Below are 27,859 nucleotides of genomic sequence, written 5' to 3' on the forward strand. Positions count from 1 at the left end.
ATGCCCTCTTTCCTCTTGCTGGAAGCCATCTGTATTTTCCTGTTTTCCAGAGGTAAGATTTTTTTTTTTTTTTTTTGGCGGAGGGGGTAAGACATTGGACATCTGATTTGCGTCAGACACTGTTGGTTTCAGCTTTTAGATCCATTTATGTCTCCACTTCATGTTCACCTCCCTAGCCGAAGCCCCATTATCTTGGGCTTGGACCACTGCAGTAGCCTCCTGACTTGACAGCTGGGTTCCCCAGATCCTCCTCCAGAACATTTTCCACACAGCAGCCATTTCAAAAATGCAAATCGGATCATATCTGGACCCTTATCGACCCCACCTAAGACTTCTAAGTGATTCTTCATTGCTCTTGACAGGTCCTGTGTGATCCCATCTCGTCTCAGGTCCCCCGTGGCACTCCTTCTCCTGCACACTTTGTACTGCAGCTCCACCCTCCTTCCTGCCCTGCCTGGCACCCTTGCTCCCTCCCTCCAAATAGGTTACCCCCTCAGCCTGGGTTACCCCCTTACCCAAACATTTGCCGCCCTGGCAAACTCCTACCTATCCTTCAGTGCCCTGCGCAGTTCCTCTTGGACCCTCAGCTCAGGTCAGACCTCCCACAGCCTCTGTTTTTCAGCACTTAACACAACACTGGCTCAGGATGCTCTTCCGTAAAACCACCATGGTGGCCACAGCACTGAGAGTCATTTCTTTTGCTGTCCTCCCTGATGTGGTTTGGTGACAGGTATTTTCTGTCTTCTCAGTTGGCTGCTATCTCCGCCGGCCTATCCTCCAGAACCTGGGCAGACCCAAGGGGCTGGGAGTAGGAGGCTTCAGTCTGGCTGCTCAGTCTGCCTGTCCCCCAAGTCACGGGGTGCACATGAGGAGACGTAGACTTGGTCAGCAGAAGCAGTGGCAACTGTGCATTAAGCAGCTCCCCCTTCCAGGGGAGACTCTTCAGGGGTCCCTAGATTATTTCACAGAGAGCATTAGATGTCACCCAGGCTCACAATGGGCTCATCCAATGAATGGCACCTGCCTTAACCCCTGAGCACATGGTGCAGTGTTAGGGTCTGTAAACAAGTCAAGATGGCACCTGGCATTTTGCCAGAGGGAGTGGTTTGTGAAGTAAGGCCAGCGAGCCATTAAGTGTAGCGATTCCTTATTGGTTGACTGCTGTATCTAGTTTATGTTAATTAAGATAAGCTGTGTGGAATATATATATACCCCTCCTGTCCTACAATAAACGGCTCCCACTCCTGCTGTATCAACCTTCACAAGTTCCTTGTCACCCCCCCCCCCCCCCCCACTTAGTTTGCTGCAGCCGGACTGCGGCAGTGCAGAGGGGCCCATTTAGATGAGAGACATCTTTAGTGAGTGACCTCTGTTCATGGAGCTCCTCTGACCTTCTGTCCTGATATGGTTGGCTGGTCTCCTGCTAAGATATTTAAAAGGACACTGTATTTTTTCTGTTATTTGCAGGAGCCTGGGGATTCCTCCACTACTGCACCCTTTGCCAATAATTCCTGGACCCACGTCTAGGAACCTCAGTGCTTGCATGTTGCATGTAGAGAGCTGGGTTAGTTAGGCTGTGAGGATGGAGGAGGGAAAATGTACCTGAAGGGCCCCTGGGAACAACCGCCATTGCAGAACGGGCCACAGGAGGCTGTATTCTCCCATGCACGGCCCTGCAGGATCTGGGAGTGCCCTGAGGCAGAAAGCCTGAGTGTTGAAGGACTGCCCCTGCCTCTGTGGAAGATGTTACCCCTTTAAGTCTGTCTACGGTCTTCCCTGTACTTTGTCCTGTGTCTGCCCTGGTAGCAGAGCAGCTGTGCAGACTGTCTTAGATCTCAGGTCCCACTGCTTTCAACTGTGGAGTTCATTGCTGGTTCAGCATAGTGACCTAGGTGACCTAGTCTCCGTGACTAGAGACAGCAGGCCACATCAGGGGGCAGGAACTATCTGCTCAAATGTGTGGTGGGGACACTACAGACTGGTTTAGTTTGCAGAGAGGGGGAAAGGAGCTGGGGAAGGTAGGACCAGCCGGGGTTCGGGGGTGTTGAGGAGACAGGTGGAGCAGGGCATGGGTTGCTGGTATTCCACCCCCACCCTACCCCCACCCAGCGTGCTCTTCTGGCGCTCCCCTGGATCTCCTTCCTGGCAAGTGCAAACCCTGTGAGCTCAGGGCCCCGTGTTGTGTGATTCTCCTCCCTCCACTGCCTCCCCTCTCCTCCTTCCCTCGCCACCCTCGTGCTGCCCCATCTGCCCCCTACCCTGGCTTGCTCCTGGGCTCGCACCTGGCCTTTGTCCTCTGGGCTTTCCCACAGACATTGGTATCCATCAAGCAGCTACCTGGATACTCCTGCCGCTGGACGTCTCTGTGTGGTGGCACACACGTGGCGGCACAGCCTTTTCCAAATACACGTACCTCCCCACCCCAGGTGGCCCCTTGGTGTCTTCAGGACATTCATCGTTTGGCTTTCCTGGGGATTCCTGGGCATGATTTTCCTGTCTTCAAAGTTTATTTTTAAAATTTATTGAATATTTTGGTGCTGGGGACTCAACCCAGGGCCTGTGCATGCCAGGCAAGTGCTTTGCTGCTGAGCTGCACCCTCAGCCCCAGGGTTTATTTTAAAAATTATTACGATTGCTCATCTACCACAATTATTATTTGACTGTGTATCAAAAAGAATAAAAAAAAAATCATCCATGAACTTCTTACCCATAAACTTTCAGCCCTTATTTATACTAATTGTATGGATCAAGTATTGTGAACATTTGTTCATTGATTTCTCTGCTTGGGTTTTTGTTTTCTCTTGCACAAATGACACTGAAGGGGATGGTCTTAATGCACCTTTTCTCATCTCTAAATTGTTTTCCCCTTGAATCAATTTCTAGTTGCAATATACTATAGAATCAAAGGGTCAGCAATTTTATGATTCTTAATTCATTTAGCCAAACTTTTTCAGAAGGCTTGTGCCAGCTTACATTATCACCATCAGAAAATTTTCTTCCAAATATTTAAATTTAGAATTTTATTTAGGTTCTCACATTTAAAATTGTCAAATTATAGCACTTTGTCACTTGTTTGACTATTTTTTCATAGTGTTTTTCTGTGAATCTGCTTCTATAAATTCTGTTCACTCCAAGGTTAATTTTTATGGAGCAGAGATGCTTTGAGGGCCTGGCAGTGGGTTAGGGGCTTCCAAGGGTATACCTAGATACAGTGAAAGGTGCTGTACCCACGGGGGACAAAGGTAGGACACCTAACCAGTGACAGAGGTCTTCAGAATCACAGGCCTTCCCTATCCCCTCTACAGGTATTTTAAACTTTTCAAATCCCCAATCTAAATACAAATATGCCTCATAGGAGTGGTTCATTTTGTTAATGTTCTCTATGTGGTGATTACGTACCTGTGCTGGGGACTGAACCCGGGCCTCACACACAGCTGCCAGCCCAGCCTTCCCTGTGGGACCTTGTGCAATGCAGGTATCATCAGGCCTCCCGATCATCTGTTTCCTGCCCTGTTACCTGTTTGTCCTGGTCCCACATGGAGGTGAAGGCTCTCTCTGTCCTGCCTCCGCATGACGGCCCCTGGTGTCTTCTCTCCTAGTGTTGCCCTCGCTCCCTCTCCAAGAAGTCCATGCGAGCAGAGAGACCATTGGGAAGATTGCAGCCGCCAGCAAAAGTAAGCCGGCATTTACACCCAAACCCCCGTCCAGACGTCCCTGAGACAGGCCCAGGGAAGCCCTGTTCCTCCTGGGTTGCCACCCATTCCTGGCTTCCTTTCACTCTGTGACCAGAGTCATTTTCCCCAAACAGGGGCCTGACCACGTCACTCTGCTTGGTTAAAAAACAAACCACAACAGCCAAAACAACTTCAGTAAATCCACGTTGCTGAACTTCTTGGTCTGCACCTCAAGGCCTCTGCCACTTGACCGCCATCTACCCAACCACTCTTCGGTCCCCCCATGATCCTCCTCCTCCTCCTCCATCAGCATCCCTCCATGTGCTCAAGCCATACCAGGATGTACCCAGGGGCCCTGCCTGTCCCCTACCCTGTCTTGTGAAACCTCTCTTCTGCTTGCAGCCCCAGCACTGCCCTTTGGGGCGCCATCTTTGTGGAGCTCCTCTGACTCTGGTTCCCTTGCACCCTCTGGTGAGGTCAGGGGAGCCAGACAGCCCAGGATTAATCCTGGATCTTTGGCCCTAGGACAGTTACTAATTTATCCTGTGCTTCGCTTTCCTCATCTGTCCAGTGAGAATAAAAATAGCAGATCTCCTCAGAGGGGTGGGGAGGGGATTTGGAGGTGGGGGATAGCTAAAAGATATAGGATTTCTTTTTGAGATGATAGGAAATGTTTTAAAGTTGACTGGTGATAATAGAATACATCTGTGAATATTATAGAAATGTATGTTGAATTGTACACTTTAGCTGGGTGAATTGTGAACTGTAGTAATGATTCCTCAATAAAACTTTCAAAGATATAAAATAGTCACCTGTCTCAGGGTAGTCATGAGAATGAACTGAATTAGGTTTCCAAAGCGTCTCAAGAAGAGCCGGCATAGAGAGAGGCGTAACCACAGCTGTCACTATTGCTACTTGAACTCTTGAGGAACGTGGCCTCACCTATCAGGGTGCCTGACCGTGTTCTGGTCTAGGCTATGGCACCAAGAGCTGGGACCAAGGCTGGTCCAGGAGCTGTTCCTCACAGAGCTCAAATTAGTATTCATAAGCAGGGACTTGATGAAAGTCTTTGTGATATGGAAAATCTAGTTCAGTTATACCTTTCTGTCTCACTCTCCCCAGTGATGTGGTGCTCGGCTGCGATGGACGTCCTGTTTCTGTTAGATGGGTCTCACAGCATCGGGAAAGGGAGCTTTGAAAGGTCTAAGCACTTTGCCATCACCGTATGTGACGCTCTGGACATCAGCCCTGGGAGGGTGAGTATAAGTCTTGTTGATCTTCATATTAGGGTATCTTTGGTTGCAAGTGACAGAAGTCCAAACTTAACCCATTTTGTCCTGTTGTCCCACACCTGTAAAACTTAATATGATATATATAATTGCATAAATATAGAATATAGTAATTTAATATTCTAATTATAATATTACTGTAAAAATGTATATAAGCTCTAGATCATGTTTTCCAACCTATTTTAAGGTGCCTGTGTCAATTTCATGGAAATATTAACAGAATTGAACCCTTGGCATCTAACAGGTTAAATAGAAGAGGCAATTTGCTGGATTTTGGAATTGGGAGGACAAAAGGGTCAATCCCAGTTATGGTTCCCGCACAGTGGAGGCTAGGGCTCAGTCGAGCTGTGAAGCACCCTCTCTCCTTCCCCTCACTCTGACTTCTTTGGTTGACCTCCTTCCAGGAAGGTTTTCCACAGCAGAGTTGCCCTGTGTTATCCTTCAAGCTAATGGCCCCAGGAAAAAAGAAAGTGGAATTCTTTCCTTATGGGTCGGGCAAAATCCCCAGGAGGGCTCCAATTGGACAGGTGTAGGTCACATGGTAATCCCTTGGCCAATCTCAGTGGTCATGGAAGAGAGTCTCAGTCTGGACCGGAGTTAGTTGTTCTTCCATGTTTTGAGGCAGAGAGGGACCACGTGGATTGTTTCCCACTAGAAAAAGAAGTGGTATTTGCAGAACAATGAGAAGGAGGGCACACTGAGCAGACCCGAGTCTTGACACTGGGGCAGCTCCTACCCTCTCTATTGGCTTGGAGAGATCTCCTGTGAGTTAGTCCAGATAGTTATTTTCATTTCTTGTTCTTCCTGGCTTCAAGTAGTAGGTCTTAAACATCAGCAGAGTGTGGCAGCCATGGCTCTTGTCTCTAAAAGGGGCATTTTTTTTTTAAACAACCCGATAGAAAAATTGGCAATAAACAGAATTTTGAGAAAACAAAACACAAATGGCCCTTAGGCATGTGAAAAGATGCCCAGCCGAACTCAATGCTGTAACGTGTCTCTGACTGATGTGTCACTTTTTGTTTACTGGATTAGGAAAAATTCCAAAGTTTGGTGGCATGCTGCATTAGCACATCTTTAAGCAACTGGTGTTCCCGTGCACTGCTGGGGGGAGTGTCGACTGTGTGACCTACATGGGGCAATCTAACAGCATTCATCACAATGACAAAGACTTGGAACCTTTGGCCCAGCAATTCCACTGGGGTACTCTGTGGCCACTTGCACCTATGCAGAGTAATGCTCGTACGGTTACTCGTGGATACTTGTAAAAGATTCTAGCAATCCAAATGTCCATTGATAGGGGACAGATAAATCCGCTGTGGTGCATTCACATAATGAAACACCAGACAGTTGCAGGAAGAGTGAGGAAGCTCTCCCACCATGGAAAGATACAGAATAAATTAAGGTAGAAAGTAAGGGTGCAAATGGTATGTAGGATACCATTTTTATGTAAAATGAAGATGAAAGAATATGATTTATTCTGTCTTTGCTGGTGTATGTGCCTAAAGAACCGAGGGCTTTGGAACAGGCTAAGGGCAATTAATACTGCTGGGGAGGGGCTGGGAACTGAGCAGTTGGGTTATAAGCAGAGGGGAGACCCAGCCACAGACTTTTGATTTTATACTTTTTGGATTTTGAGCCATGTGAACCTACTCAAAACTCACATAGAAATTCAGAAGGACATTTTGGTCTGGGAAGCCGTAATTATTTGAATTCCATAGTCACCTACAGGTTGAGGGAGGAAGTGATTTTTCCAGGCTGACATTCCTGAGCTAATCTTAGTAAAATCTCTAGAATTTAGGATCAAGCATGGCTTTTAACGAGGGCCAGATTTTCCCTGGAATGGCCTGTCATTTGGGAGTGTGAGCAGTCTCACAGGGTCATCGCCAGACACCATAGCAGACTTCATTCCACCCAGGAATGAGCAGTCGGGAAGTTCTACCTGGAGTCAGCCCAGGCAGAGGACTGCTGAATCTCTATCCTACCCCAGGTAGGGTGCTTCTTTGCAAATGATTCCCTCCGGAGTTTCACTAGTTCTTCCTGAAAGACGTGATATAAAGATAACATGCTGTCGACTTTGGGATTGATGTGGTGTGTTCTGACATGAGTGGCCTCGAGACCCCAAAAGATGGAAAGCTGGGAGAGGAAAGCTATTTGGATTATTGGTGCATGTTTTGCAGATAAAGAAACGAGTTCAGGGAGGCAAAGTTACTTCCTGCGGTCATACAGCAATCTCAAGAGAGCTAAGTGTGGAGGAACTAGGGCTCTTGACTCTCAGCCCGGAATTAGCTCCATGGGCCATCTGTCTCTCCCGTGGGTAGCCTCTGGGATGGGATGGGGTGGTGACACTCAGTTCACACCCAGGTTTCACACAGCAGATAGAAAGCCAGATGTGGCAGTTTGGAGAGAAGGGTATGGGGAAAGGGTAAGAAAACCATGACAAAAATACCTTATGATAGGATCAGGTCCTGAGTTTGGGGAGCTTAACCTCAGTGTTGCTAGACCACATTTAGAACGTGGCATGAAGTTCTAGGGTTGATTTTAGGTTTCATATTGGCAAAACATACAGAGCCCAAGATGGCCAGGATAGTGAGAGGAAACATCTATATTTGGAAGGCCCTGATTATCATTTTCACATGGGAGTCCAGAATGGCGGTTTTGTTTTGTTTGTGGTACTGGGGACTGAACCCAGAGTTACTTTACCAATGAGCTACATCCACAACCCTTTTGATTTTTTATTTCAAAATGGAGTCTAAGTTGCTGAGACTGGCCTGGAACTTCTGATCCTCCTGCTTTGACCTCCTGAGCCACTAGGATTCAGGCATGGACCACTGCATCTGGCTATGACTCTGTTTTTTAAGAGAACAGAATCTAAGTGTTAAGGGAGTTAGATCTGGACTGGACTTGAAAAGATATTCTTGTAGCAAGACCTGGGAAGTCAAAGAATTGGTGTCTCTCTGGGTGAGCGAGTGTTTTGACCTTCAAGGTGCGTGGACAGACCTTCACGCTGTGGAAGGGGTTTAAGACGGAGTCATGTGTTCTGTGGCTTCGGGTTTTGGTTGTATTGTTGGCTTTTTGTGTCTCCTCTTGCCTCCAGGTCCAACGCATTTGATTCGTAACTTATTTTGCTTTCTCAGGTTTTTAGGAAGAGCTTCTTGAGTAGCTTTAAATTAGGGCCTTTTATGAACGCTGTGTTGTTGGGGTGGATTTCAGGTGATTGAAGCCTTCCTCTCAACACTTAAAAGGTAGTAAGTTGACTTCCTGGCTCTAATGGTATAATGGTGGCAGAACAACTGTTGTGTGGTGAGAAATCTGGGCGGGTTCGCTTCTGAGTACAGTAAACTGAAGATAAAAGGCAGCTATTTTGCTCCCAAACCACCAATTAAATTAAATGCCTTAACTACTAACTCAGGCTGTTTTCCTGCATGTTTTGTTTTGAAGTTGGATCCTTCCTGTTTTAACCCCGAGTAAACAGGCCCAGCTGTTGTTCTCAAGAGAGGTTTTGTTTTTTTTTTCCCCTACCTTTTAAAACTAATCCATTCATCTGTTTCAATAAAAAGATGTTCAGAGCGAAGTCTTCTGCCCACACATTTTCCATTTACCAGGTGCCCTGCCTGTTTTCTTGAGCCTTCCAGAATCACTTCCTGCAAATCCAAGCAACTATGAATAGTGTCCTTATTTCCCCCCTTTCACACAAAGGGTATCTTAGTCCTTTCTGTGTTCTGTCTCTTGTCTTATTATCATCACATTATCTTGGAAATCTTTCCACCTCTGTATACAGATTTATATTATTTTTTAATGAATATCCTTTTTTATTGGACTTTTCCCAATTACAAATGAATTTTCCTTTTACATTTATAATTAGAAACAACACTTACTATGGGACTATACAAATTTAGGTCAACATGAAAATACATGAGATTTATATTGTTTTTTTACAGCCAACTTCCCGGCATAAGGGTTTCCCACAGTCTAATTAGCCAACCCCCATTGATGGACATTCACCATGCAAATGTACTGTGAGTCTATAATCGTCATTTCATATATGTGGAAGGGAATCTGTAGGATAAATTCCCCACAGACCTTTGCATTTTTAATTTTCAATTAATATTAACGAAGGACACCAGATGACTCGGCTGTTTCCCTTCTCTGGTTTTTCAAAGCATTGGTTTTTCTCCTGTGGCCTCAATTAGCACACGGAGCCTTCACCAGTGCTGTCGCTCTCTTGGTGCAGAGGAAGTTCAGCTCCTGTGTTGCTCATCTCGGTTTTGGGGGCTGATTGTCCCCCTGTCTGACTCTGGCCTAGCTTGGCAGGAGCAGGTCTGGAGGGGCTGCCTGACTGACAACAAGACGTGCGCCCTCACTGTGGTAGGCATGACCACCCTTGATGGGGGCTGGGGTTAGCCTCCCCGACCCCTGGGTTGGGTCAGCAGGTGTTGGCTGCTGAGAAGCAAGCAGAGTAATGGAGCCAGAGGGAAGACCAGAGAGCTAAGGTCAGGGGCCTGGCTCCCATCCTTGCTAGCCGTGGGCAAGTGGGCCTTTGCCTTGGGCCACATCTTTATTCCCTGCAGAGTTTACTCTCCCCAACAATAATGTGGGCGTTCACCAGTCATGCCTCTGTGGCTAGATGGGACGGAGCTGGACTGGATAGCAGTGTCTGCCCCGGGAGGCCATTGGCCAGTGTGAGCAGAGCTCTGTCCTAGGGCTGCTCACAGATCAGCCAGGAAAGCTGCCAGGGTGTCCCGCCGCATTGGGGGACGTGGGTCAGGAAGATTAATGGGGACCGCAGGCAGATGTGACCACTCTCTCCAGCTGGTCTTTGGAGCCTTCTTTCAGGGACAGTGGTGAGAGCGCTGGCCCTGGGATTCATTGAGTGGCCAGGAGGCAAGGTTGCTGGCCTCTCTCGTCCCTTCTTTCCTCTCTGGAATATTTGTAATTGGGCCCCTGTCTCCCGCTGCAGGTCAGAGTGGGAGCCTTCCAGTTCAGTTCCACTCCTCACCTGGAATTCCCCTTGGATCCATTTTCAACTCAACAGGAAGTGAAGGCAAACATCAAGAGGATGGTTTTCAAGTACGTATGATCAGTATGTACGCCTTGGTTGGCGTGAAGCCGGCTGCTCTTCAATCCTTCCCTTGAGGAGCTCGGCCCTGCTCTTGGCCTCACTGAGAGCATGGTGGGGGGCATTACCCCAGCTGCGCATAGCGTCTAATGAAAATCCCCTCCTCAGAATTCCCTTTAATTACATAAAAAATGTCCCAGGTGGTGATTTAAATACCAGTTTAAAAAATATTTGCTGCTATTATGTGTAGTCGTCTGCTGCATGGAAAAGGGCTTTTGAAGTTACTGACTGGGAACTGCCATGTCATACCTACAAGGATGGCTAAAATAGAACAAATAATAACAAGGGTTGACAAGGATGTGGACAGAGAGAACCCTCCTACCTTGGTGATAGGATTTTAAAGCCAGGTTGTCACTTTAAAAACAGTTTGGCAGTCGCTCAGGATGTTAAATATAGAGTTATCATATGACCTAGCAATTCCACTTCAAGAGGATTGAAAAATATATGCCTCCACAAAAACATGCACACTAATATTCAGAGTAACAGTGTAATCGCTCATGTGCAGATACTATGGTACATCCGTACAATTAATCTTATTCAGCCATAAAAATGAATGAAATACTGACTCATGCTACATCATGGATAAATCTTAAAAGTGTGTTAGTGAAAGAAGCCAGACACAGAAGGTCACACATTGTATGATTCCTATTTTTTTCCCTCAGTGCTGCAGAAGGAACTCAGCACCTTGCATGTGCTAGGCAAGTGTTTTACCATTGAGCTACACCACCAAGCCCTAGATTCCATTTTTATGAAATGTCTAGAACAGGCAAATATATATGGAGGTAGAAAGTAGATTTGTTACTGCCAGAGCCGGAGGATTGAGGAATGACTACTAATGGGTATAGGGCTTCTTTTTAGGCTGAAGAAAATGTTTTGGAGTTTGTGATGATGCTAGAACAACTCTGTGAACACACTAAAAAGTCACTGACATGTGTATTGTAAAAGGATGAATTTTATGGTCAGTGAAGTATGTTAATAAGCTTGTCATAAAAACACTTTGTACCTATTATATGCACACTACATGTAATGTGCATTTGCAGGGGGAAAAAAAAAGCCTAATCGTTTAAATTTAGAACTGAAAGTCAAAGACCATTTGGATGACTTTGTTTCAAATTGTTCATCTGAAAAATCAAGTGAATTTCAAAGAATTGGTACAAAAGGTGCACTAGAGATCATCTAGAATGTCTTTCAACTCCCTGTTTTACACAGGTAGATGTTGGCCCCACCCAGCTGTCCTCCCCAACTCCAAATTAGTTGAGCCTCATTTCAGTTGTATTGAGAATCATAACTTAGGGCTGAGAGTATTATTCATGCCATGAGACCTGGAGTCACACTAAGAATGTGCCAGATGAAGGTGCTCAGGAGGAGGACGAAGCCTCTTACGTATCTGAGCAAAAGCAACTCTTTTTTGGGGGGAATGTGCACATCAGCGCCGAAGTAGCCTAACTCAACTGTAAGAGGCCACAAACAAGGAGGGAGACAGTGACTCATTTTTGGCCATAGTTGTGGGGTCACTGAAGACACAGGAAAGGAAGATGTTCAGGAACGCTGGCTGCTGAGGGGTGGCCTCCCCACAGCTCCACACCCTTTATCTGCTGGGGAATTTTAAGTGCCAGGCTGATCAAATGGCTCTCCAAACTGCAAGACCCACTTGCCTTTTCAGACCAAGGCAAGACCCTAAAAGTGTGTTTGACAGCTACCTTATTACTGTTTGCAAGAAGTTATTAGTCAAGCCTCCCAATATGGCGCCCCATGATGACCCATCAGATAAAACACTGCGATTGGTTCTTGAGAGTCAGAATTCCTGGCCCGTTGGCCAGTGCAGGCTGCTCTGCTCATTTCACTATTCTCAAGAACACAACCTGGGTTTTCTGTGACCCAGCGGCTTCTACGCCCTCTGTGGCTTTGTCAGGACTCTGTGACAATCACCACTTTACCTTAGCATGAAATCCCTTAGAGCTTTCTTGAGCCATTTAGCATTTAAACATAGCTTTTAGAATAGTTAGAATTATGTGCATTTTTACTTAATATTATTTGATGTGTACTTCTGCTTGACACTGTATTATTTTTCATATTGATCCTTTTTAATGATTATCTAATAATCCAAAGAATTCAGCTACCACAGTGTAATTAATCATTTCTCCTTCCTCAAAAGGAAATATTTAGGTTGGTTCTAGGATTTTTGTTTGCTTAAAAACCAAAGATGTAATCAACTTCCCTGTACTGACTGAGTTTTCTTCTGGAGTTGTTTCTCTGTCTATTCCCCAGCTGGCTCGATTGTGTCAGAATCACTTGGGACTGAGCAGAACTGGTTGAAAATGTAGATTCTGGGGTCTCATGATACTCCTGTCAATTTGAACTCCTTGGGAATAGCATGCAAGAATCTATGGTGTTAAATCTCCTGGGGGATTTTATGCAGGCTAGAATTGGAGACTAAACTCCACAGATAAGGCCTAGGAAGTGCTGACACAGCATTTGATTCTCAGGCAGCACCATGCCTTTCCCTACCCTAATATGGAGAGAAACCGAAAACTTTTCCAAGTTGACCTGGCTAAGCTATCACAGTAGTGATCTTTCAACCCCTGGACCCATGAGCCCCTGTTCCTAATCACTTGGTTATGCTGATAAAATTCAGATTCCATTGCCCCCATTTAATAAAGCCCCCCAAAAGTCCATGCATGACAAACACGTAGCCCCCCTGTGAGTCTTCAGCTTACCACCCATATTGGTCCCATTGGAGAGAAATTAGGCACATCTTGGTGCACTGGCCTCAGACCTCCCTATCTGGAACCAGCCTTTGAACTCAAATTTGGAGATAGAAATGCTTCATGGAGTCAGAAGTGGGATCTTCTGGTTTCCCAGAGGTCAGAGCCGTTGGGACTCTCACCTGACCTTGGCTGGAAGCCAGCAGACGGTGCTCCTGAAGGAGGGGCCCAGTGGGGTGAGAAGAGGAGAAGGTGCAGAGCATGAAGGGTGGGCACCATCAGGCCATGCAGCAGGTGACCTGGGCTCTTGTCCTCGGAATTTAACTTTTCTCTAATCATAGGCTAGTCTCTGTGAACAGGGAGGCCCAGTCCCATTCAAAAAATCTGGACTGCAATAGTCCCATGCCTGAGGGATGCAGTGAATTTCATGTGTGCCTTTCCCTCTCAAAAAAAAAAAAAAAAAAAAAAAAGAGAGATCTGGGTTTAATCCAGTGCTTCCCCTGCCAGTGGTGAATGAAAAGGAAAACAGTCTGACTCTGACTGAAGGGTCAAGGGCAGGTCTGTATGAAACACAAGAACAGGATCATAGAGAACAAGTGCTTTTTTTTTTTTTTTTTTTTTTGGTTCTAAACTTTTGAACTTAAAAAGAACAGTGATGATCAGAGGGGTCCAGGGGACAGGAGATATCCTGGGGTGGAGTCCTGCAGGGTCCCAGGACACCCACCTCAGCTTCTGGGGAGACGAGAGTTTTGTGAACATGTAAAGAGAAGAGTATAGAACAGGGATAGGTAAATCTTTTCAGAAAAGGCTCAAATAGTAAGCAATTTTAAACATTCGCAGGCCACATAGTTTCTGCGCAGATATATATAAATGATTGGAGTGGCCGTTTTCTAATAAAACTATCTACAGAATGGGCAGGCTATTAGATTTGGTTTTTAAACTCCAATTTGCTGACCTCTGGAGAGGAAAGGGCAGGGCTTCAGAATCATCCCAGCTGGGTTTAAACTTGAATTCGGACCTCCACTGGCTGGGTAAGAGGCAGGCGACTTGATGAGCCAAGTAATCGGTTGGTTAAGAACTGGGGTCTTGGAAGCAGAGGGCCCAGGATCTAAGTCCTGTCTGCACCAGTCATGAGCGGCATGGTCATTACCATCTGTGTGGTGATGTGGGAGGCGCTCAGTAAACATCAGCAGTTATTACTGGTTTTCTCTGAGCAGGGTTCCTTCTCTGTCACAAGAGCACATTTTGCCATACTTGCAAGGGTTACATTCAGGAACAGGCAGTCTGCCCTCCCAGGAGTTCCAGAGGAAGATTCTACAGATATAGAGCTTTGGCAAAGGAGAAGTATCATGAGAATCAGAATCCACTTGGTCATCGTTGGTGTCTAATATGTGATCTAGCACAGGGTGAGCTGTTGGTGGCATTTAGGATCCACCAACATTAGTGTGCTCTAGTTCTAGTCCTCCGTGACAAGCCTGACGCCAAAACCTAGCTGTATTCACCAGTTCCCAAACACGGTTGGTGTTGCTCAGCCCTGTCTTTGCTTACGCCCCTTCCCCTGATTGGAAAGGCCGCCTCCCCTCCCCTCTCGGTTGACCAAGGTCCCTTTTGGACCATCCTTCCCCTCTGAAGCCTATTTCTGCTGCACCCCCCAGTGATTCCCTCTGTGACTCTGGTTCAGGGTTGCACGCTTGTGTTGGTATCTCCTCACCTGGACACTGGGAGTTCACTGAGCGGTGGGACCAGGTTATGCACTGCTTGGTTTCCATTTCGGTGTCTTCCCTCTAGCAGTTCACAGTAAATACGAGTGGGCTGAGAAAAGGAGTTTTGTAAATTGATGGGAGTTGCTGCTACATATTGTCGGTTGAAGTGTTAATTCTAGGAGCTGTCCATTCTTCTTGACATTTATTAACTTAGAGCTCCACAAAGAGAATTGCCTTTTAAGAGCTGGCAGAAGATAGAAAGCGATAAAAAGCGGAAAATAATCTGGGTGTGCTCCGTAAATCCTTCCCAGACACAACTTTCATTCTCTTTCCACATCTCTCTGCTGAGTAGAGAACTTTGAGGACTGAGAGGAAAGTGGAACCACAACATGAAAGGAGCCTGGATTCCTGTGTAGCTGCTTGGAGGGGAGCCAGCCAGGAGAGGTACCCCGGGCAGAGAGGCCTACAGCAGATTTGCATGGGCAGTACCCACTTTTAGTGTTAAGTTAGAGCAGCACAGCACAACGGGCAAATAATTCCAGACCTGCGTTTCATGTCAGTTGGATGTCTTCACATTGGGAGAATGACTCTAGACTCTGGAGAGTTAAGACAGGCATTGTCTGTGCCAATAGAGCACAATCTGAGTATAAAATGTGTGTGCCCCACCCGCCTCTGTAGTCAGCATTTGAGTGATATCCAGCTGGTGTTTTTCTCTTAATCACTGTAGTGACGCTCGTGCTCATGTTTGGACATGCAACCACCCATTAAAAGATTTGGCTACAGTGGGACAATTCAGTGACCTAAAATCTGCTTGAGTGAGTTTCTGTTTTCTGACCAGCTACCTCGCAAAACCAGCAGTCATCTTTCTAAAAGGGCACCTACAAGAGCCTCCTGGTTCAAGATTCAGCAGAAATCCTGCTGAAGTTCCAAGACCAGTCCACAGTCCCCACAATGGGGCTGTGAGGATGAGACAAATCTGCAAACCTTGCCAAATGGAGAAGCGCTGGCCCTGTCCCACTGCGGCCTGATCTGCAGGTGTTCGGCCAGCTCCGCCTTCCAGCCACCAACCCCACACCTGGACAGGGCCCACAAGGTCCTGAATCATGGAAAAAAAATCTCACCAGAGTCTTGCGCCAAGCCCTGTCCATCACTCCTACAGATTCTTAACACAGCTTGCCCCAGCTAAGTTATTTTCCTGGTCCCAGAAGATGCTGAGCCATGTCAAAAAGGGGCTGATGTGGAGAGGGAGCTGGGGGGGTGCGTGACAGACTAAAGATGAGAATCGGTAGCCTGGAGTCATTACTGTGGGTGGGGAGAAAACAAAACCCCTGCACTTACAAGGGAGGGCATCGGAACCTAGCATAACGGGAATACAGGGTGACTCCTGAGTCCACGGAAGAAGTCGGCCTCCACCATCGTTATGGTTTTGAGGGTGGCACTGTCACTTGGAGCCTCTGCTAGAAGTCGGCAGCCATTCCCTGATGACAGGAGCCATTGATCACCTGCCGTCTCTCCCACTCACCTCCTGCCCTGCTGACTTTTCTTCTTTCTTTTTCCTTCTCGGTGCCCTCAGAGGGGGACGCACAGAGACGGGCCTTGCTCTGAAGTACCTTCTGGGCAGCGGGTTCCCTGGGGGTAGAAATGGCTCTGTGCCCCAGCTCCTCGTTATCATCACTGATGGGAAGTCCCAGGGGCACGTGGCACTGCCCGCCAAGCAGCTGAAGGAAAGGGGCATCACTGTGTTTGCCGTGGGGGTCCGGTTTCCCAGGTAAGTACCTCAGGGGTCCTGGCTCTGTCCTCAGGTAGTCGGCCAGGGGACCACATCAGGCCTAAAGCCTTCCTAGCTGTGGCAGGAGAACTGGGAAAACTGTGTTCCTCGCTGAGTTTTGTCTTTTCCCCACTTGGCTGTTTTGGGCTCCAGTGTACAGGGTGTCCCAACCTTTGGAAGCCTAAGAAGGTGTATTATCTTCAGTTTCTCTAAACAAAACTGGTTGCATAGGACAGAAACTCAACTTAAGCTTATTTGGGCAGAAATGGAAATTTGTGGTGTCATCTCGCTTCTCTGGGTAGGTAGGCAGGAGCCAGGGCTTCAGTGTCATTCAGACTCTGTCTGTCCCTCGAGAGTCTCTGCTCTCCTCTCTGCCTGGTGGCCTCTCCTCTCTGCCTGGTTCTCAGGAAGCTGGCACTGGGGCCGTGGGTGGTGCTGCAGCTCATGTCTTCACAGGCCCACCCTGGAGAAGGGCCCCTGGGCCAGTTTCAGGTAATCCAGTTCTGGCTGGCCTGAGTCACAGCATACTCCTGGTACCAGGGGAGTGGGGAGCTGTGGCTGGCTGCCCCCTCCACAGTCGCATTTGGTCAATTGCTGGGCCAACCCTTCTGTGTGCCAGGCGCTGAGCTGGGCACTGAGAGAAAGGTCTGCTTCACATGAATTCAGACAGGAGGGGCAGTTCCACATTAGTGACTTCGGAGATAAATGAAGTTCTGCCCTAATGCCAAAGCCTGGTGCACTGTGATGGATTTGCAATGGTGGGGTTCTTCTCTCTGCATTGCTGACCTGTCATCCCATAAAGAGGCTTCTCAGTGTCATGTGATCCTTTCTTCAGGTCCGGGTATCATCGTCCCACATGTCTTTTTTGTCATGGGCTCTGACGATGATGCCGTCGAACATTGGGGCTGCTTCCCCTGGACAGCCTCGCACTGCCGGGGTTCTTGTGTCCACCAGTTAGAATAGGTCGGTGTTTCCCGTCACTAGCTGTCCTGGTTTGCTTTTCCCATGCTGTTACTTCGAACCGCTTTCCCCCGTTTGCTTTCTGATTGCTTTTATTCTCAGCTGTGAGTTTTGCAAATCAGACAACTGAACCTGTCAGGACTGTGCCTCTAGTAAGAGCCGCTGGTTCTGAGGGTGAGGAGATCCCTGGATTTTAACAGTGCACAGGGTGACCCCTGGCTGGGCTTCCCGTGGCTCACTTCTCAGTCCTCGCCCATATCCGAGATGGATGGGGTTGCTGCAGAGAGGCCTCTGGGTAGTGGGGTGCTGTCCACAGAGAGCCCGTGGTCCGGGAGATGGGTGGGCGGTAGGAGGGTGGGCGTGGGATCACGTGGCGCCGGGACTTCTGGGCACAGGTGGGAAGAGCTGCACACTCTGGCCAGCGAGCCCACGGAGCAGCATGTGCTGTTGGCTGAGCAAGTGGAGGACGCCACCAACGGCCTCCTCAGCACCCTCAGCAGCTCCGCGCTCTGCAGCCCTGCTGATCCAGGTAGGACGGCCCAGCCTGCGGTGAGTGGCATTGCCCGTGTGGAGCGGGGTGTGGGGTGGGGCAGTGTTCCTGAGGGCAAGGAAGACAGCCCGCCTCTGCCCTGGACTCTGACCCCTGTCTGGGTTTCTCAGCTGGAGCTCTGAGCTTGGCTCTGGGGGTGGGGGATGAGGGGCCCAGAGTTTGGCATCCAGACCTGGTAGGGCTCCTGCTGCTCTGCTCCCCTGCTATGGTCAGCACAGAGGGGCTCGGGAAGCATGGGGCTGGGCGTCCTCATCAGCGTCTATTTATGAGCTAGAGTGACTCTCATTAGGTGGAAGGTACACAAATCCACAGTCTGGAACAGCCAGGTGGGGCAGGCCATGCACAGGAGATGCTCAGAGACTGGCCCCTGGCCCTGGTTCTCTGCCCTGAGAGAGGCCAGAAGTGCCAGGTCCAGAGGCAGGGTGGGACCCTGGGAACAACCCTCTGGAGAGTGGGGATAAGGTGGGGGCATCACCCCGTCTTGCTGTGTCTTCTCTGCCATGTGCCGTGGACACAGACTGCAGAGTTGAGGCTCATCCCTGTGAGCGCAAGACACTGGAGACCATCCAGGAGCTCACTGATGGTGCCCTGTGCTGGAGAGGGTCGCGGCAGGCTGACGCTGTGCTGGCTGTGCGGTGTCCCTTCTACAGGTTTGTCCATGTGGTCTGGGGGCAGAGACATTGCAGGACCTGGGTGGTGGGAGTGGAAGCCCCCAGTGCCGAGGCCTCCTGAGCTGCAGGGAAAGCCGCACTCGGAGACCTGGCTCTTGGAGATACAGAGCATGTGACGGGGGGCTGAAGGGAGCCAGGAGGAGCACTGGGGAACAAGGAGGGCCTAGCTCCCAGCGTCCATCTGTCAGTCTCACAAACACAGCCCAGGCTGCCTCAGGTGGTTGGGGGTAGGGTTGCAATTAGAAATAGTCACCTTGGAGGGCCTTGCAGGGCACGTGGCATTGCATCCAGTCCTAAGGGAGGTGGGGACAAGCCTTGTGCTGTTGGCTGTTGACAGCCAAGTCCCTGTCAGCAGTTTCTGCCCCAACAAAAGCTGGGGGAGGGGTGGGGCCCACAGAGTTTTCTGGGCCGGGATTTTTGTGTTTTGGTCTCCAGGAGTAGACCTGGAGGGAGGAAGGTTTCTCTTTCATGAGCTCGAAGCTCGGCAGATGTTTTATTTGAGCCACTCCCGAGTTCTTACTTGACACTTGGCTTTTATCCCACTTGACCTCAGGATAGGCCCTGCCCACGGGGTCAGCCCTATCAGCCTGCCTCTGGATGGGCAGCCCTGGACAGGATCCTATTGGACAAAGCCCTGTTGGAGAACTTTAGATAACTTTTTGCCAAGTCCCAAGAGCCTCCTTAGGTGAGGCTGGAGCTGGTGCTGCCTCCAACACAGAGAGGGGCTCTCTGCCTACCAGATAGGGACTGTTCCTGCTGCAGCCGGGCCCATGGCCACAGAGACTCTGGAGGGCTGGGGCAAGTCCCAGTGGGCAGCGTGTGGGCTTTGGAGACAGATGGTCCCAGTTTGGGTTTCAGCCCTGGTGTGGCCAATAACCATGTGACTTTGGTCAGCCTAGTTCAGCCCTCTCAACCCATTTCCCCACCTACGAGATGGAGATCCCCATCTCTTCAGGTAGCTGTGGATTCAGAGTAGCAATGGGGACACCTGACTTGTGGAAGCCACCCCAGCACGGTGGCTCTTGTGTTATCACAGGATGCTAGTACTCAAGCATCCTCATGTCAAGGAGCCAGGTGGTCTGCAAATCCTCCTGAACTCTGGGGGCTTCCTGGGGACAGTGTGTACAGATGAGATACATGCAGCACATCTGGCGTGAAAGGAAAGGCTGGGGCACTCAGGGGAGGCCTGGCATCTTGGCCACTCGGTCCCCTTCCCTCATCATCAAAGCTCCAAGGAAAGCAACTGAAAACTACAGACAGTCTTACTGTCCAGCGGAGGGCACTGAACCAGAGAAGGAAACTAACACCCTGGGTCACACAGCCTGGCTGTGGTGGCCCAAGTCTCAGTACTCCCCTCACTCCCTGCATGGTGGGTAGTTTGAAATCTTCCCTCCTCTCTGTGAGGGTAAAGTGAGGGTAGAGTCCAGAAAGAAAATAAGGAAGTCCTCCTCGACCCACTTCTGCATTGGACTCTCCTATCAGCTTTCATGTTATAAATAGTCATCTTCAAAACCTTTGATCTCTCTATCTCTGTTTCCTTGGGTTGTAGCTGGAAGAAAGTGCTCCTCACGCACCCTGCCACCTGCTATAGGACAATCTGCCCAGGTATGGTCTGCCTCCTGGATTCTCTGGCTCCTTCTGGGCCTTGGGTCCAGATTGGTTTGAAAAGGGGCGTTGACAGTGCTGGGGCAGAGGGTGGGGTTGGAATGGGCTCTGGGGCAGAGGACAGGGATAGGACAGGCTGCAGCAGGGCAAGAGGGACGGGCCCTCCTGAGGTGGAGGCCCGTGCTTGTTGTGGTCTTTCTTCATCTGCTCCTGGTGATTTTGCACTGATGATGGAATGACGACTTTGGAATTGGGCCCCCTTATCCTCTGCTCCTTGGTGAGAGACACAGGCAGGCCTCTCTTGAGCACCAGCTTTCTAGACTGTTCACACCCAGTGCCAAACTCTGGGCAAGATACCCAGTCGGTTCCCTCTTCTATAAAGATGGCTTACTGTTTGCCCAGCGTCTGATTTCCCCGTTCCCCCTCCACACAGTAGGTGGTCCCATACCCGGGGACCCTGTGAAGGTTCAGCAGATAATCCCCATGGACGTTCTTCCTCCCCTGCGAAATCCCACACCAACGTGAGGAATTGGCAAAGCCTTTGTGCACCATCGAGCATGGTTCCTGGTCCACCCTGACTGCTCCTCCCCTGGGGTCCCTGACCTGGGAGCTGACATCACCCCCACGTATGTGGTTGCCCATCCCTGTGTGAGCTTGCTCGTCCTGATGGGGCAGGAGCTGGTCTCTGGAGACACAGCCAGTGGTTCACACCAGACGGGCAGCCTTCCAGGAATCGGGAGATCCCGGGCCTCCCTTTCAGAGTGTCGTTTCTCACATCACTGGTCTCTGGGGACAAGGGGGGCCCTGAGAATGCTGCTGCTCAGAAGTTAGAGTTGGAGGATTTGTGGTTTGGGAACCAGGGTGCCTGGGTCTGAGTCCCCACTCTGCCCCTCGCCAGCCATCTGACCTTCCACCCGTGACTGCCACTCACTGAGCTGCAGCATCTGCATCTGTAAAGTGGCAGTTTTCACAGTTCCTATCTCCTAGGGCTGTATCAGTGAAATGGGGCTGTGTGTGTGTGTGGCAGTTGGCATGGTCCTGGGCCCACAGCGGATGCTCAACTGGAGGCCTCTGTTGCTGCAGTTTGTGAGCCCCCAGGAATTTCCCGGATGCTCCCGCTGCCAGGACTGTAGCCCAGCAGAACTCCCAGAGTCAGCCTCAGTACTTTCTGGCTTTGGAAAGTCTGCACTTTTATTTCCAGTGATATGGCCACCAAGTAAAATATCAATATTTTCAAGCAAAAAGGACACAGCTCCCCAATCCCACTCATGACACAGAAGGCTGCTCACCAAGCCTTCTGAGACATGAGCACAGGAATCTCCTGCTTGTTCTCATGGGGCTTTATTGCAGCTGGCAATCATTGGTGAGCACATTAATCAGGGGCTGAGATGGTGACCCCAGGCACCAGCAGTGAGACCCTTCAGAATGGGCCTGATTTTGACTTAGGCCGGCTCACCTGTGTAAAACATCAACTCTGAGGCGTCATTCATAATTGGCACTTTGCAACCCAAAGCAAATGCTGCGTCACCTCTCAGGGAGTGTTGGCTTTGGGCTAAGACTTTCTACAGATTCGTTCATCTCATGCATGTAGTAACCCTGTGGCGTAGGGTGCAGTCATCAGCACCCTTTCTAGATGAAGATACAGAAGTGAGAAGAGCTGAATCTAGGTGCCAGAGGAAGGGACGCTGGCCACGTTGATCACCAAGCTGCCTGACTGCAGGATGTGAAGGCTCACTGTTGCCATGCCAGGCTGTAGGGGCCCTTAAGAACAACCACAGGCAGAACTTGAGGGGCCCTTAAGCTCCCAGCATTCCCTGAGTCTTGAGACACCCCCGCTGTCCTCTGGATGTTACTGAGCTCTTCACCCTTGGCAAGCTGCGTGCAGTGCGACTCGTGGCTGCCCCTGGCTCCTCTAGGCCTTCTCAGCCGCTGTAGTAATTGTGGCCTGTGTTCCTGGTATCAGAGCCCATGAGCATGTCCCTGAGTGGGCCTGTAATTCACACTGGGCCCTACCAATCCCCCACTGTGTGTCCTTTATTAGCCCCACCCAGGCCCTCCTCCAGGTACTCGTTGGTTTGTCCCCTCTCTGCCCCAGGTGGTATGGTTGGTTTCCTACTGGGCACTGGGGAGGAAAGGGGCTGGGTCCTGCAGAACTCAGCCCGTGGCTGACCAGCACTCTTCACTTCTGTGCCAGTGTGCATGGCTCTTATCTGGTATCTCTCCGACAGGGCCTTGTGACTCCCAGCCCTGCCAGAATGGTGGTACATGCATTCCAGAAGGACTGGACAGATACCACTGCCTCTGCCCACTGGCCTTTGGAGGGGAGGCCAACTGTGGTATGTATGTGTGGGACTTGTAGGACTGACCACTGGGGAGCGGGTGGAGCCTTCTCACCTCCCACCATTGTAGCTATTGAATAGACTCAGCCCTTGAATTTTCGAGCCACCTACTTTCCCAGTACTCTGCCCATCTAACACCTCATGTGGTGTCTGAATAAATAAGTGCTTCATGAATAAATCGTCCTGGTGGCAGAGCTCTGGCAGGACAGTGGCTCCTGGCTGATATTGGAGCATCATTGAGCCAGCCCAACTCTTTGGCCTGGTTCTGGGCAGAATCTTTTCTTTTTTTTCTGCAAAAAGAGAAACGAGGAGACCCAATACCCCCCCACACACCTTTTTTTAAAATATATTTTTGGTTGTAGATGGACATGATACCTTTATTTTTTTTTTAATTTATTTTTATGTGGTGCTGAGGATCAAACCCAGTGTCACACGTTCTAGGCAAGCACTCTTCCACTGAGCCACAACCCCAGCCTCCCTTTTAAAGATGAAGACTATAGAAGCTTCAGCTACAGGTGGTTGAGTTACAAGTTGATGTAATTTGCTTACCACAGTGCTTGACACATAGTAAGGACTTGTTAAATGTGACTTTTTAAAGTGACTTTTTAAAGTGTAGTGTTAGGTTCACTGGAGACTCATATGGAAAAAAAATAAATGTTGACCCCATACGTCACAACCCACTGCCAGAAGGATTATAGGCCTAAATGTGAAGAGGCAAAAGAGAAGCTTCTAAGAGAAAACACAGGAGCCTATCTTCATGAGCTCAAGGCAAAGATTTTCTACAGCTGTGTCTAAGGCAGGCACTGGTTCACCTGGTGTCTCTGGCCCCTGGCAGTGTAGGGGTGTCTTGGGTGGGGCTGATCCACACCCTGCACCGACCACAGTGTGGCAGTGGGTGTCACTGTGATTCCAGCAGCCCCCAAGCTGAGCCTGGAGTGCAGAATCGATGTCCTCTTCCTGCTGGACCGCTCTGCAGGCGCCACCCTGGAGGGCTTCCTGCGGGCCAAGGCCTTTGTGAAGCAGTTCGTGCAGGCCGTGCTGGGCGAGGACTCCCGGGCCCGCGTGGGAGTGGCTGGGTACAGCAGGGAGCTGGTGGTGGTGGTGCCCATCGGGGAGTACCAGAACATTCCAGACCTGGTCAGGAGCATCGACGGCGTTCCGTTCAGCGGTGGCCCCACCCTGACTGGCAGTGCCTTGAAGCAGGTGGCAGAACGTGGTTTTGGGAGCGCCACCAGGACAGGCCAGGACCGGCCGCGCAGAGTGGTGGTCCTGCTCACCGAGTCCCACTCCCAGGACGAGGTGGCTGGCCCAGCGCTCCGTGCAAGGGCCCGAGAACTGCTGCTGCTGGGTGTGGGCAGCGAGGCTGTGCGGGCAGAGCTGGAGGAGGTCACTGGCAGCCCGAAGCTCGTGATGGTCTACGCACACCCCCAGGGCCTGTTCAGCCAGATCCCTGAGCTGCAGGGGAAGCTGTGCAGCCGGCCCCTGCCAGGTAAGGTCGGTGCCTGACTTGGGCCAGCTGGTCAGTGGGCAGGTCCTTCCTTCTGTTGGGCACCACTTAACCATTATCCTCTCTCCCTACTGAGGCTGGATCCACAGCGCTGATCATGTGGCTGGTATGTAAAGATCAGCACTGTGGCTCCACCTTGGACAGGGCCCCCTGCTGCTTCCCTGGGAGATGGGCAGTGGGAAGCTGCAGCTGGGACCCGGGATTCTCAGTCCTTGTCACTCTCCCCAGTGGCTAGGGACCACCCCCTCCTATGAAGGGAGGACAGGATTGGCCTGCCTACTCCCACCTCTCTCCTAAGGCAGCCAGGTATTTTTTTTTTTTCTTTTTTAAGAATGGTTGTAGATTTACAGAAAACAAACCATGACCTTAGTGGAGAGTTCCCACATGGCCCGTCCCCAGTTTCCTCTTTTGTTAATACCTTACATTAGTGTAGAACATCATCATCATTAATGAGCTGATGTCAACACGATTATTTATCACCATCCACACTGTAGTTAGACCTCTTTTTTTTTTTTTTAACCTGATGTCCATCTATTCCAGAACACCAGCCAGGTCCCCAGAGGACATTCAGCAGGTCTCTTTACACTCTTCCACAGGTGCTGGGAGCTCCTGGGTCTGGTCCCTGCAGGCTGGGAGAGGCTTCCTCCCGACTCAGAGGCACCCTGTCCCACCAGCTCACCCTGACTTCTCCTGCAGTTCTAGCTGAAGTATCAGCTCCCCCGAGAAGCCCTGACCTCTCTCCTAGGTTCATCCTGTTGTCCCCACTGGCCTGCCTTAGTTCCCTGCTCTTGTCCTCACTGCTCAATCCATTGGTGATTCTGTGTTCGTTTCCTGTCCGTACCCCATAGACACCTCCCCGGAGCAGGCTTCGGTCCGCTGGTACATGTGGTATGATGGTGCCCTGGGTACAGTGCATGCAGCAATGGGAGGTGCCGATGCTGTCACAGGGGTCCCAAAAGTTCAACAACTGACACATGACAGAAGCTTTTCCCTTTTACATACCTTTTAGAGCTGAGTGGCCTGGGCCAGTAGAGTGACTTAGCCAACTGTGGCCTCCATCTTGAGGTCCAAGGTCACTATTTCTCAGCCAGCAAGAAGGGGGAAAGGGGAGGGAGAAGGCCGGCAGCTTTCCCTTGCGTAAGTCTGAGTTTGCAAATTTCAAACTTGGAATTGCTTGATTACTTTGGATCACACCCCCCCCCGCAGATGGAGCTTAGACACGTGGCCACACTTGGCTGCCAGGGAGGCTGGGAGCTTGGTCTAGTTGGGCATTCACATACCTGCCTGTGTGCTGGGGCTGGGTGTTCTGTGGCCACGAGGAGGAGGGCGGGTACTGTGTGGACAGACAACAGACTGGCTGACCTGGACTCCATGTAGCCCAGACAGTCCCCACTGTGCTGGCCAGGTCCAGACAAGGGGCCCGCTCTGCTTGTCCCTGCAGGCTGCCAGGCTCAGTCCCTGGACCTAGTCTTCCTATTGGATGCCTCGGCCTCAGTGGGACCGGAGAACTTTGCTCAGATGCAGAGTTTCGTGAGGAGCTGTGCCCTCCAGTTTGATGTGAACCCTGACGTGACACAGGTTGGCCTGGTGGTGTACGGTAGCCAGGTGCAGACAGCCTTCGGGCTAGATGCCCACCTCACCCGTGCTGCCGTGCTGCGGGCCGTGAGCCAGGCCCCCTACCTGGGGGGAGTGGGCTCGGCCGGCACAGCCTTGCTACACATCCACGACAAGGTGATGACTGTCCAGAGGGGCGCCCGGCCTGGTGTCCCCAAGGCTGTAGTGATGCTCACAGGTGGGAGAGGAGCAGAAGACGCAGCTGTCCCTGTCCAGAAGCTGAGAAATAATGGCATCTCCGTCTTGGTGGTGGGTGTGGGGCCTGTCCTGAGGGAGGCACTGAGGAGGCTCGCTGGTCCTCGAGACTCCCTGATCCACGTAGCAGCTTACACCGACCTGCGGTACCACCGGGACATGCTTATCGAGTGGATATGTGGAGGTGAGTGGGGAATCCATGCCCTGCAGGGCTGCACCAGGATGGGACCTCCACCTGGGCCTTCACCTGCATCATTGCAAAGAAAGCAGCTCCTCCCAGCTCCTGAGGGCTCGCTTTCTGTGTGCCAGCCTGTGTGGTAAATCCCACACTCACGGAACCAAACTTGAGATTAGTGCATTCTATTTAAACAAATGACATGTCAAGGAAACTCTCAGTGCCATAAGAACCCTCTGTTGACACTAACCTAGGTAGTAAATGACAGGCTAGCTGCCAACAGGGCCAGACCAGCCTAATTCCAAGCCTTCATTTTGTCAGTGACCTTCTTTCCCCCTTTTAAAAAGTACGTGTCTTGCTGGGCGTGGTGGTGCGCACCTGCAACCCCAGCAGCTCAGGAGGCGGAGACAGGAGGATTATGAGTTCAAAGCCAACCTCAGCAACAGTGAAGTGCTAAGCAACTCACTGAGACTCTATCTTTAAATAAGATACAGATATACAAATTAGGGCTGGGGATGTGGCTCAGTGGTGGAGTGCCCTTGAGTTCGTTCCCCAGTAACCGCCCCCCCAAAAAAAAGTATGTGGCAATGATAATACAGTAAAACTGCAGGAAGGCAGGGTGCAAGGTGGGTCCTACTTACTTGGCAAGGTAGGGTGAAGCACCAGCCCTGTGCCAAGTTGTTGCTTTAGGGACAATGGAGACGCTGAGGTGAGAGATACTACTGTAGTGACCTTGTGTCTGAACTGGGCTTATGAGTAGGGATCTTTGCTTCTGACCCAGGATGGACCTAGTGGGCATGTTCTCTCTTGCAGAAGCCAAACAGCCAGTTAACCTCTGCAAACCCAACCCATGCATGAATGACGGCTCCTGTGTCCTGCGGAACGGGAGCTACCGCTGCGAGTGCCGGAGTGGCTGGGAGGGCCCCCACTGTGAGAACCGTGAGTGGGCTCTTGCTCCGCATGCTGCACTGGGGGTGGTATTCTGAATCCTGCCAAGTCCCACAAACTCAAAGACAGGTTCTATCATTCAATCGTTTATTCATTCACCCATGAGGCATTAGGAGGAGCGCCTGCATTCCAGACATTGTTCTGGGTGTCAGGAAGACAACCGTATGTAGAATAAAACTCTGCCCTCATGGAGCTTCCATTCTAGTGTGGAGACAGGCAGTAAACCAGACAAGTATGACATGTATGCTATATGCAGCTACACACACGGGGGGAAAATGAGAACTAGAAGGGAGACCTCAGTTAGCAGGATGGTAATGGGGGTGAAGATGGGGGCTTGGGCCCAGAGGCAGGCAGGTGAGTAGATGTGCTGGGACCTACTGGGAGTTCTTTTCTGAGTGCTATTTGCTCAGTGATGTGGGAAGAAGAGCCATCTGCTGAGAGTGAGGACAGAGGGGTGGGGTTGGGGAGAAAGGTAGCAGATTGGAGACGTACAGGAGGCTTGTCGGCATTCCAGGCCCACCTGGGGCTCCTCTCCCTGAGCTTAAAGTTAGATCCGCTGGAAATCAGAAGGCAACTTGAGTTGGAGCTGGGGGCTTTCAGCCACAGACACAGGATGACTTCCAGTGGCTGGGGAGTGGTATGCAGGGAGTCAGATGGGGTCTAGAATCTGGCATCTTCTACTTGGACAGGTGGGTTGTGGTATAAAAGTAAGACATGAAGGGACTGCTGACTGGTTGAAGAGAGGACTCAGAAGCTGATGTCCTCAGAATTTACTTCCTTCCCCAGGGGTCTTGAGAGGAGATGCCCCCAAGACACGCGGCTCCCATCAAGAGCCTGCAGGAGGACAGCAGCTGCACCCCAGCCAGCGGCTACAGAGACCTGGGCGTCCTGGGAGCTGAGAGGGTGCTCCCTTTGGAGTGTGTCTTCTGGGGTCCTTTGAATGTCTGCCTCCAGCTCCATGCAGTGCCCACTAGCCTCTGCCAGGGCAAAAGGTACTCTGGCCACCAACGCCACTGTTGGGAGCAGTAGTCGAGCTTGAC

The 27,859-nt window shown here is 50.4% G+C and overlaps 1 protein-coding gene across 1 annotated transcript; it reads left to right on the forward strand.

Moving 5' to 3' along the window:
- Positions 1-27,718, forward strand: Vwa2 (von Willebrand factor A domain containing 2). Its single transcript, XM_076834359.1, has 13 exons — positions 1-52; positions 3,600-3,674; positions 4,797-4,930; positions 9,921-10,030; positions 16,061-16,255; positions 17,611-17,744; positions 18,283-18,415; positions 19,986-20,041; positions 22,270-22,377; positions 23,297-23,869; positions 25,329-25,880; positions 26,685-26,810; positions 27,606-27,718. The coding sequence occupies exons 1-13, from the start codon at positions 1-3 to the stop codon at positions 27,716-27,718; spliced, it is 2,361 nt and encodes a 786-aa protein (XP_076690474.1).
- Positions 27,719-27,859: the final 141 nt, after the last annotated feature.

The sequence above is a fragment of the Callospermophilus lateralis genome, chromosome 15 (genome assembly GCF_048772815.1).
Source record: "Callospermophilus lateralis isolate mCalLat2 chromosome 15, mCalLat2.hap1, whole genome shotgun sequence".
NCBI lineage: Eukaryota > Metazoa > Chordata > Mammalia > Rodentia > Sciuridae > Callospermophilus > Callospermophilus lateralis.